The sequence below is a fragment of the Chaetodon trifascialis genome, chromosome 17, assembly GCF_039877785.1.
Source record: "Chaetodon trifascialis isolate fChaTrf1 chromosome 17, fChaTrf1.hap1, whole genome shotgun sequence".
NCBI classification, from domain to species: Eukaryota; Metazoa; Chordata; class Actinopteri; order Chaetodontiformes; family Chaetodontidae; genus Chaetodon; species Chaetodon trifascialis.
The window spans coordinates 21901082-21913126 of record NC_092072.1 but is presented as its reverse complement, the minus strand read 5'-3'; the positions used below and the strand labels follow the sequence as shown (position 1 = coordinate 21913126).

The 12045-nt window shown below is 41.5% G+C and overlaps 1 protein-coding gene across 1 annotated transcript; it reads left to right on the top strand.

The window, feature by feature from the left end:
• Positions 1-1038: 1038 nt before the first annotated feature.
• matcap2 (microtubule associated tyrosine carboxypeptidase 2) lies at positions 1039-11653 on the top strand. The gene is made up of 8 exons (XM_070985153.1): positions 1039-1222; positions 1325-1378; positions 2727-3400; positions 4914-5057; positions 6874-7006; positions 7308-7613; positions 7835-7932; positions 9388-11653. The coding sequence occupies exons 2-8, from the start codon at positions 1354-1356 to the stop codon at positions 9544-9546; spliced, it is 1539 nt and encodes a 512-aa protein (XP_070841254.1). The 5' UTR covers positions 1039-1222; positions 1325-1353; the 3' UTR covers positions 9547-11653.
• The last annotated feature ends 392 nt before the right edge of the window (positions 11654-12045 follow it).

Here is a 12045-nt window from a genome sequence, read left to right as displayed (position 1 = left end):
CGGTGGGACATAGGGCCATGTTTCAAGGTAAAACAGCATATTTGATAACCCATTAGCTATACCGTTGGACAACAGCTAACCTTAGGATTTAACAACTTCCTAGCTAACATTACCATTTCATAGACGACACGATATGAAAGGCGTAAAATAACACTAGTTCTGAAATAGCTAAGCACATCTTGTACCCATTTTTTTTAAGACGGAAGTAAAACGCACGTAATCGAACTTGATGTAGTTAACGAAGAAGGCATGTCTCATGACACTTCATGCCACACAAAACGCTACACTGCTCGGAACACACTTCTATGTTGTATGTAATCCGTGTGAACATTACACAGAATTGTGTTCCAGTGAACACAATGTCATGACATAACGTTACTGATGAGATCTTTTCCGAGGTCAGCTAGAGAGACATTTAACATTACATTGAAAGTTTGATTACACCTGAATCCAAAGTTAGTGCATTTTAATTTAACGCTTAAAAAGTGTCAAAGATGTGCGTTGATATATCAGAATTAATGTATGCCTTTCCTACTGTATCGTGTAACTCTATCAAACGGTAACGTTAACCACGAAGCGGCTGAATGCTAAGGTTAGCTGCTCCAACAGTAGCTAACCGGTTATCGGATATGTTGTGTTACCTTGAAATATTGCCCAACCCCTCCGTATTTTTTCTATCAATAGGCTTTTCAGTTGCTCATCAATCGGGAAGCGGTGACATGATGACCATTTGTCAGACTCCGTTCGTTAATATGACTTTCATCCTGGAACACAGCAGTACGACGTTTTCATTTTGATAGAGCTGCACCTGAGCTTCCCACATTGAGTGTGACGTCAGAGGAAAATGACAGCTCTGTGAATATGATCTAATATATGAGCACTAAATTCAGTCCACTAACCATGTATATAAATGCTGAATTACAAATTATATATGATTCTCCAACCATTAAAAGACAAACCCTGATATTTTATACGGTGTCTCAACCTATTCTCAGAGGGACTGCATTTCCCATGAGCATCCATGTGTATTGCGTATTTGCCAATGAAACCATGGAAACAAATCAGTCAATGCACAGCCCGTTCCACCCGGACAGCTCAGCGCTTTGTCGTCAGTTTGGCAGAGGTTCAGTGTAGATGGGACGGATACCTCGGCTGTTATCCATTAAATTGTTTTTTTTGTTTTTGAAATTTTTCTACATGTTGTAATACGTAGCCACGACAGGTATCTCGCTTTCTCTTTTCTATTTGGTCAACATTAGCCGGCTAATTTAGCTAGGTTTACTTGTTTAGTAACGTTTGTATTGTTTGAACGCTGGTGTTTCAGGTTCAGCGTTACAGAGACCTTAACAGAGGATGCTGGAGTCCATAAAAGTAACAGGTAAAGTTAATGTTGGATTTCTGTTTCTCTTATTTTCCTGTGACTAGGTTGGAGCTCGTCTAACTTACTTAGCGGATTAATAGCATCAGGAACCTAACGTAACGTTAATAAGCACTTCATGTTAATATGATAATAACAGTAAGAATGGAAGCTTTCCTTAAAAGCACTGACGTGACACCACTTATCCCAGGTGGGAACTAGCTCAGCGTTAGCTCGGTTAAAGTTGGGCAAGGTGAAATTTAAAGTACAGTTAGCTGTAAAATTAACTCAATATTACGAGAGAAATATCAACGTAGACAAAAATCGAATATATTTTGGGAGAGCAGGAATTTGCTCATTATTCTCCGTTTATGTTTCGTTATTGTTGCCTACATCGTGTCTCATAATAGTCAACTTCCTGTGTCCTACGCATTTGCTTTGGAAAGACTCATGGCAGTGTGAAAAGCAGATATCTGGTGAACGTATTCTGTGCTGAATCATGCTCGTTATTGCCAATCGTATGGTTTAAATTAACATCAGTGCTTGATATTTTTATTAACATGATGGATGAGGTGGAGACGTTGAGCACTGATTAATTTTGTCTTGCAGCTGAATCAGTTTCTGGACTGGCTCCTAAACTAATTTTGTAAAACTTTAACACACCATGGTTCAGTAGACACTGGGGTTGATAACTTTTTTTTTATTTTTTATTTTTTTTGCTTACAGTATGATGTGATAGTAACCTCAGATGATGAGATATCCAGCTGATGTGTTAGGTAATAGTATTTGATTTGGTGGCTGAGCAAGCCAATGAAGCTCCAATTTGTACTTTCCCTCTTCCAATCATTGCTGTGCTGCTAAGGTCATTAATTTGTGCTGTCTGTCATTGCATGGATTCTGCCTCAGTGCTCCTGTCTGAACAGAGAGCCTGCTTGAGCTGTGATGATGATCCAGGTCTTCTTACAGGAAATCACAGAGCCCTGCACTCTGACTCCTTTGCTGTATTGCCAGTCTCTGGAGACATGAGAATAATATCCTGTGTGATAGCAGGATACTGACTCATTAAAGTGAATGGGTCATAGCCATGGACTGCTGACATAACAGAAGTTCAAGACAAGTGAAATAGCATCTATTTGAGACATATCACACTATTATGGTTGTAGAAATACAGATTGTGTTCCACTCATTTAGTACCTTTTTTTTTTTTTTTAGCTTGGCATTGGAATAGATCTAATTTTATCCTGCCTTGATAAGAGGATTAGTCTATGAAGTCTATCTATAAAAGGTCTGCACGTGAAGAGGAGTCTAAAGTAAACAGCAAACAGATTCACTGTCCTCCCTTACTGGTCTCTCATCTTCCTTCTTACAGAAAGACTCCACTGGCCAGAGGTAGAAATGTCCAAAAAGTATATCTTAAACTCTGCTGACAGGGCACTGAGTCCAAGCCAAGTATATCTGGACAAGATTTCTTCAGGTGTTCTCAAAGACCTCTTTAGCACTGACTCCAGCAGCTACAATGTCCTGCTGCAAGCTGAGGAAGAGGAGAAGAAGAGCCCCAAGCAGTCCCCCTACAGGAGGCCAAAAACATCAGTGAAATGTGGCACCACATTTAGTAAAAGAAACCGTCCAGGATTGGCTCCTAAAAAGGTGCGCACTCCAGAAGGCAGCAGTAAACCTGCACAGACGAATCGTGTCCTCTCAGGCAGCAACCCCAATCTCCCTAAACCAGCACGGAACATCGCAGTAGTGGGCAGCACCATCGGCCTGGCCCCTCGTACAGTTCCACATCACAGGAAGATATGCATCCCCAATTCCCCTCGCACTAAACTTCCTTCATTGCACAAAGCAGCAATAACGCGGGAAGTGGAAAATGCCAAGAAGCTCTGCATCCTTACGGCCATCAAGCCATCTAATGTTGAGCGAGAGAAGGCCAAGTTTTTTAAGTCTGACTTCAACTACAATCCCCAGTTTGAGTACAGCAACCCTGCCTCTGCACTTGTCCTGGCAAGGCATAACAATGCCTCAGACCGTTTTCTGACACAGGTAAGGGTGTGTTTGTGTTTGAAACAACAATTTAATTCTCATGGTTTGCTTCATTTGCCCAGGTGAGAGTAATAACATCTGCAGTGAATAACCTTCAGTGAAATGTGCTTGTTAGCTGTCTTGTTAGCTGCTATGTGATCAATCCAAACAATTATAACAAGGAAACTCAAAGCATAAAGGGTGTTAGGGTCCTATAAGCAGTGACTAATCCTTTGAAAACCTGGTAGAATATGGCTAGTGAAGGTAAGACTGACTAAACAAATTGTACATGCATCACACCAAAAATCTATCCTATATACACCTATATACACATATACATTCCTATATAAATTTTTAACATAGAGGATGCTGACAAAGTCATGTTTTCCTACAGCGAGTATATCTGCAACAGAGCTGTAGCTGTCATTAAGGACACTGACCAAATGTCTTATTTATTAAGTTTTTTCAGGGAACTTTACTAGCCTGTAGAAAATGTATATAATATGATTAAAACATCACACGTGGAATTTTTATAGGCTGAGTTTAGTATTTTTTTCATTTTTGTCTTTTTAATTTTAGTACTTTTATCAGTCAGTCCAAAAGCACAGACAGGTCATTCATCACGGCTGCAGCAGTGTCTTAAGTACACAAGCTTTGTGCTGAGCTGGCTGGTTTGGGATCAACAGCCTCATGCCAACAGTCAAGGTGGATGCTGTGATCAAGGACACCTGCTGACAAGGTTGTTTAGTGTCAGAGACACTCAGAGCTGAAGCAAGGTGAGTCTGCTGTCTCACTGCAAGTGGAAAGTGGCTGGGACTAAATAGTTAAGGAGACAAATGCACAAGACTTTGTTTAGCAAACACTAATGGATTAGTTTAAAACTGCCTCAGTCTGTCTGAAGTCAACATCAACAGTGTGAGGACATGTCCAGTGAGCATCACTGAAGCTGTAGAATAATCATACAGTATTGTAAGTTTTTGTTTTGTAAGAAGACAAGAATTCCAATTCATGTTTCCAACCAATCACCCCAGAAATGAGTAAATAAGGATATGAGGTCAGACATGTTTCAAGTGAACAGGACAGCATCCCTGTGGTGTTCTGTTCAGGTAATACAAGTATACAGATACTCAGGCAAGGAAAGAGTGAGTGAGCTCAACAGGAAATGCAGTAAAATGATCCTGTGTAGGTTGCCCTGGTTTGTTTTCTTTCTCTGTGATGAACTTTGAAAGTGGACCGTCACTTGATTCACATTTGTCTCACAGTATGACGTTTATGACATTTGTCTGGGAAAATGAAGGACGGTAGTATTAAGTAATATTTTGTTTGTTTTGTTTTGGTTTTGCTTTTTATCATTGCCACCTCTATAAGCTGAGAAGACTGGTCGTTAGCAAAGTGCACAGTTTACTGATAAGATGTTAGATGGTTTGTGGGTAATGAATTTGTCTGCCTGTCCAAAGCCTCAACAACAGAAGATGTCAAAGACAGTCATTAGTCATGGGCAGCCTTTGCATTATGAATTTCACGTCTCTTGCAGGCAGTGCATATCATGGAGCTTGCCCTGCAGCGATATGGCAGCTATGAGAAGTTTGAACAAGCCACCGGGGGCAACCTCCTCACCAAGAGTCGTATCTGGCACAATGTCAAGAAATACATGGAGAAGGAAGGCTGCTTGGGTGAGGTAAGAAGACAGAGGACTCAGGTTTATTTGCAGATGAAGAGGTTCATTGCTTTGTATGTGCACACTGTCATGATGTTGTAGTTGTAGATTTTTTCATCATTTGTTTCAAATACGGGCTGCACGGTGGCGCAGCAGGTAGTGCGGGTGCCTCACAGCAAGAAGGTTGCCGGTTCGATCCCCGGGTCAGGCGGGGCCTTTCTGTGTGAAGTTTGCATGTTCTTCCCGTGCATGCGTGGGTTCTCTCCGGGTACTCCGGCTTCCTCCCACAGACCAAAAACATGCTCATTAGGTTAATTGATGACTCTAAATTGTCCGTAGGTGTGAGTGTGAGTGTGAATGTTTGTTTGTCCTTACATGTGGCCCTGCAATCGGCTGGCGACCGGTTCAGGGTGTACCCCGCCTCTCGCCCATTGAAGCTGGGATAGGCTCCAGCCCCCCGCAACCCCGAAAGGGATAGGCGGTATAGATAATGGATGGATGGATGTTTCAAATACAACATAGTTGTTAGAGGTGAGGCAGAGCAGCCAGAGGAAATCAGAGGGAAAACCAGAAAATATTTCCCTCATAAAGTGTGATCCAATATCAGCCAAATCAGTGAATAAAGTTCCAAAGTAGTGTTTTTGTACAGTAATCAGTGAGGCCTAGCTCACCAAAACACTCTCCACTGTCCTATCTAAATCTTGTCTCATTTTTGGTCTGATAAACAGTAAACGTGAGAAAGTGTTTAATTGAGTCCAGAATTATTCTACACCCCCAAGTGCAGGATCAGTCAACACTTCTCTCGTTTTTCCAGGAAATTACAAACTCTTAAATACAATTAAGAATACCTATAAAACAATGTTTTTTTCATAATTGTTGAGCTTGATAGTGACATATAGGTAACAATCAGTGCAAGATATATGCCAAGGAAAAATGTAAACATCTGGTTTGATTTCATGGGAATTTCAAGCGCCTGGAGCCTTTTTTTGGAGGCTGGTATTTTTCTGTGGCTGCACTCTGCAGTGTGTGTCACATTGGATTTCTGCATCATCATTACAGAGCACCAGACAACAGGGCAACAAAGTGAGCGAGCTCCAGGGAAATAAGACCTTGAAAAAAGCCACCACTTCACTGAAGTCATCCTGCAGTTTGCTTGTGTGCTGCTGCGATTATGTAACCATCAACAAATACATGTTACATCATCAAGTTATTAATGTTCCACTGAACACATTACACCACTTATACATGCACCTTGCGTATGCTTGGTGAAGTCCTAATGGGTTTAGACATACAAGTGGAAAGAAAATACATGGGAGGGAAATTAAGGAGAAATCCACCCATAAACGGAGGTGGCCAGACAAGTATTAACCAGGCAAAATGTTCTCTTTTCACTCTTGCTATTGGACAGGAAGCAGTATGGGCAGAGTGATATAAGTGGCTGGATACACCAGGGTTAGCAGTCTTGTTAATGGTTAAAAAGAATGCATCTTTACGAACGATACACACCTAATGCTTTGATGGCATTCTGCCCCTTGAATGTCCTTGGATTCCCCTCCTGCCATGCAGCCTTGCTTGTTAATTGTCACTGTAATTATGTAAAAAACAATATAAATGATCAATACTTTCTGAAAAACAGGTCGTTCACACCATAAAGTCTGCTGCAACGTGACTTTCTTTCATTGAAAGTAATGGGGAGTCCCTTGCTTTTGATGCAGTTACCAAGGCTAGTGTTTTTGTTTTTGTTGTCACCAATTTCTTGGATTAGACAGGTGAAAGGAAAATACCCTGAAGATGTAAACAGCCAAAAAATAACACTGAGTTTTACCTGTACTGATAGATTGTAGTCCAGGTGACAGACGACCTCCTGTCCAGAGCGTCCATGACGGTGGTGAACAGCAGGCCCACACTGACCATCAATATCTCCACTGCCCGAGAGCACTGGCTCGAAGGCATGCTGAGGCATGAGATTGGTGGGTACAGTAGCTGTTGTGTTTTATTCTAAATGTGGGGATTTGGAGGTCACCAGCTAAATGTCATTTAAATTCAACTACAATGCAGTTTATCGGAAGATGGCATTGACTTTCAATGCCAACATTTACAGTCACTGTTTTAGCTCCATATCATCCAGTATCTACTAAGAGACTGAGAGTGTTATTGGTATCGATGCACCGATCAGTGAATCATTGCATGGATCTAGTTGATGGTGCTAATAAGGTTTGCATTTGGAACTCAAATACAACTATATAAATGGTCCTTGTCTCTGTTCGCCAGGCACACACTATTTCCGTGGCATCAACAACTGCCACCAACCATGGAGCAGCAGCATTGGCAGGAAGAAGCACAACCTGAAGCCTCTGAACCCTACAGAGGAAGGCCTGGCCAGCATCCATAGTGTCCTGTTCAGAAAAGACCCCACACTGTGGCGTGCCGCCCTACTCTACTACACTGTCTACCAAGCCAGTCACATGTCCTTCTCTCAGCTCTTCCACAACCTGGGACGCTTCGTCCAGGACCCCAACACCCGCTGGGACTACTGCGTCCGAGCCAAGAGAGGCCAGACTGATACCGCACAGCCAGGTCACTATGTCCTCAGACAGGGGTTAACATTCGAAAGAGAGTTTGCTGATATATGCAGCCAATGTTGGGATTACACATTTAATGGAGAATCAAAAATCCATCACTGGTTGGCTTAACCCGAATTGATACACATGTGATACGATCAAATTAGCATTTAAAATATTAAAACCAGCCTTGTAAAATTCATACTTCAGCTTCTTTTCTGACCTCTCTCATTGCAGGGTGCTTCAGTAAAGACCAGGTGTACCTGGATGGTATCCTGAAGATCCTGAGATACAGAGACAAAATCAACTTCCCACTACTGATGGCTCTAGGAAAGGTGATGCTGCTCAGCTGTCTCTGTTTGTTGGTATTGGTCAATTTACTGATTCACTAAGCAGTAGATGAATGACTACTTCCTTGATTATCCACGTGCTGTGAGGTACTGACATTTGGATTCAGCCACAATGTCCCATTCTTGGGACCACCTTCATACAAAGGTGTGCTCTTCTGAAGACTGATGACTAGTGGGCTAAGCTGATGCCTCCAAGTTTCACTGCCTAGAGACCAAAACAGATGCTGACCTGACCCGGATGGTGCTCACCTCCTGTTCTTTTTCCACCACGTATCCTGGTCTCAGTGGCGGCAGGCTAAGTAAGGTAGCACAGTCATCCTTCTCTCTAGGCACATCCTCGAGCTCTTCCTGTGGGATTCCAAGGTCTCCCCAGGGCCTCTTCCGGGGTCTCTCCCCAGTTGGACATGCTCAGAAAAAACACAAGTGTCTGCATAACTGCTGACATTAGGCTGACCAGTCTCACACTACATTCCCCTTTCTGAGCAAGTTCTGAATTTACCACCACAGCACTGCACACAACAGCCTGCAAGGTTGGAAATACTAGTAGTGAAGTTGTTCTCTTGATACCCTCCACTGCAAGACCTTTCTCTTTCCATCTTTTCTGGATGCAACCAGAGACTGATATTTGTACAGCTTCCCTTTTGAATGTGTTCAGCTCCAACATACGACAGTGATGATGGGTTCTCTGTATCAGAGGAGCAGATTAAGCTTCAGTGTTCGATGACTGTTCCGTTAGAATTTTCTCTATCTGACTTCTCAATCAGGTACGTTCCCTTTAAAAGCTATGTTCCTAGTTGTTTTTCTCGCTGCGTCAGACAAATAGTCCAGATGTCAGGGTCAGCGTCATGTTTCTAATGATGTCTCTGCTCTGCCAGTGTCTCTGCGATACCACTATTGTAGAAAGTAACAGCAATCATTTGTGACGTTCAGTCTCATGAAATGAAAGTTTAACTACACCAACGATGGCTACAGTTCAGACAGAGTGAAATGAATGGAAAGCAGGGCTGAATGCGGCTTATATAATAACCTCTCTAAGGAGTGAACAGACCGTGTTCTGCTTCACAGGAGCCGAAGGCACTGATGATTAGACAAGGTTCTCGTTCTCGCTCTAGATGCTGAACATGATGTAAGAAAGGATGTTTTTTTAATCTCACCAGTGGTTTGAAGGCAGAACATACAGATTGACTGTCATCAGATGATGAAATTAAACGAAAACCTACTAATGAGCAAAGTGTGACAATCCATGTTATTGCTCACTTTTTCACATAACACAAATTCATTTTATTTTGAACTGAAGGTACTTTAGCCATGACTCCTCTGTGCATCTAGGGATGACAACAATCAGGCATTTCTCCATTTTGGTTCAGACTTTTTTGATTTTTTTGATTTGCAGTGCAGCAGGTTGCTAATTCTTCCTCTTCTGTTTTTCTGTGGGCTCAGGTGTCATTTGAAGATGTTGACCGCCTGAAAGCACTGGCTCAGATGGAGCACGTCCGCATCCCACACTTCATGCAGGACCAGGCGAGGTACGCCGAGCAGCTGACAAAAATTATGGCAGTCAACCAGCTTACTGACGAGGAGCTTAAGACCATCATCTGAGTCTACTGCACAAACCTGACCACGCCTGAATAAAACCTGTCACACCACTGCCAGCCAGGCCTGCACGCCTCAACGGCATCTTTGTGCATAGTAACAGAGTGTGTGACTAGTGCAGCGAGCTGTATTGCATGTCGTGTAGAGTTGTGTTAGACAGAATTAGTTAGAATAGTTTAATCTGATATTGGCTTTCAGTACAGCGCCTGTTATTTTACCTGGTCGTTTCTCCACTGATAGAGAAGCAATCACCCAGAGAATCATTGCAGTGTGTTGTGTTCAGGGCTGGGTTTGTTTGGTTTTTTTGGATTAGTGCCAATACAATACCTGGATTGCTGTATCACTAAACTGACACTTTTTCATTACCTTGCTTTACTTTTCTGTAACATTTACCAAGCACTTGGTGCCAACTGTTTTTTTTTTTTACTTGTTTCTGATGCTCAGTTTAATTTGTCGTAGTTTGGGAGGATTTTCAGTAATAGCTACATTAGCATGGTTTTCAAAACATCCCAGGATTAACATCCCATTATGACCTAAATTCGAGCCTGAATGATATTGGATGTTTTAGGTTTATATTGAAATTTGATACTTAAAAATCTGATACATGTATGTCCACTGATATTTGTTTATTTCAAGGGAAACATATCACATAAACAAACGATGATGATTGATGAGGATCCCTTAAATTGTGACCAAGATATACACTGAATGGAGATTTTACAGTTGAAAAATAGACTTGCCAGTGCTTTGTGGTGGACAAACTATGTTTTAACTGACTTCTAACATACCGTAGAGATTTGTGTGATCCTGTTTCTTGTTATTTATCAGCCATCATACACTGATAAGACTGTCACTTTCAATTCAAAATTCAAACCATCCTTCAAATGTGGGGAAAAAAGCATAAAGACTAATACTAATTGTAGAAGACGCTGTGATTTTGACCCATTGCATGCTGTTACCTATTGTTCTCTTTGCTAACATAAAATACAGAAAACTAATGAGCCGTGCAGAACAGATAGTCACACCAAAGCATCTGAGACATAGTGTGACAAAACATTTTGCGATTAACATGGTGAAGGTGAAGCTGTTTGCTGACTTTTCAAAGGCAACTGACTTACAGTAGCATTAGCTTGTTACTTAGTGAGGCAGCAGAGGCACCGTGAAGGAACTGAACATGAATTCGTGTGTTTTAGCATTAGGCTAAGTGGGTTGCATTCAGTGTATCTGTGATAAGCTAAAGCAGCAGGTGAAAGTGGACGTGAGCATGCATCCGTCAGGCTCTAATCTAAATGCTGCCCCAGCGCAGTTTCAACCTGACAATGAAATTCTTGGAGAATACCTGAATGCATTTTGTTGTGGGCTTTTGTGCATGAATAGAGTTAAATTTAGATGTGGAATATCCATTAGTTTTAGCATAAGCCATCAAAAAGTTATTGATCTAGTTCTAATATAAGGATGTTTTTCTCATGCACCGGTGATCTAAGTGTACTTACCCAGTGTTTTATACGTGTCACATTCTTGCACTTTGTTTCCTCCTGATACTACTAAAAGTTAATATTCTTGTAGTACAGATTTCAGGCATTAGAGATGAGAGTTGTTCATGAGAAAGATGGTGAGAGCCGGATGGTTCAGGGCAGCTCTGTCTTACGAGAGGGAGATGGACAGATAACTGTAGAAGTGCTACATCAGCGTTGTCACACACAGGCTAATTAAAGCTGAGCCTGTCAGCTTTGTTCTACATTGCCTGAAAACTGACTTGAAGCCCTGTTAGACTGTTTGCACTTTGTTACCTTCGATCTACCTTTTCAGCTGCACTGATATGGGCAGTTACTGTGTTGATGTCATTTATACAGTTTGGTGTATTTACGTTTTACAAACCAAATCAAATGCCTCGTGGTTTTACGGTGATACTTGATGAGTTTCTGTGTTGTTAATACCAAGAATGACCTAATATCAGGAGCATGCGTGCTGCTCTGTGTCCTCAAAGAGCCCTTAAATGGTACAGTTTAATAACATGGCATTTCTATGCGATGTTTTCTATTTGAATGACTTTGTGATATTCATAGATACAATCTTCAATAAAAGTAAATAAAGTAATAAAGTGTACTCCCTGAAAATGAGTTATGTGCTTTGTATCTCCCTATGTGTTGGATGTGCATGTTCAAACTATAAGCCTTAATGTTCATGTTTTTGAACCTAAATCTCGTTCCCAAGCACACTAAAATCCTCCAGCAGTTTCATTCCCCCATGATCCAACAATGATTAGTGGGTTTCTTGTTCTTTTGCATGAAAATTGCCTAATGTAGAGCAGATTTTTCTGTGGTGCTTTTTTATACGTGTCTAATTTCCCAACAATTTCCTGGAAGTTCCCTGAAAAGAGCTATGTAATTTAGAGGTGTCCTGTGGCCTCCTGCTTTAAGACATATAACATTTAACTGCAACAAACCTGGTGGGATTCTTCTAATATGTCCTCCCTCTCTCTCCTGTCTGCTTCTCCACTGTAAA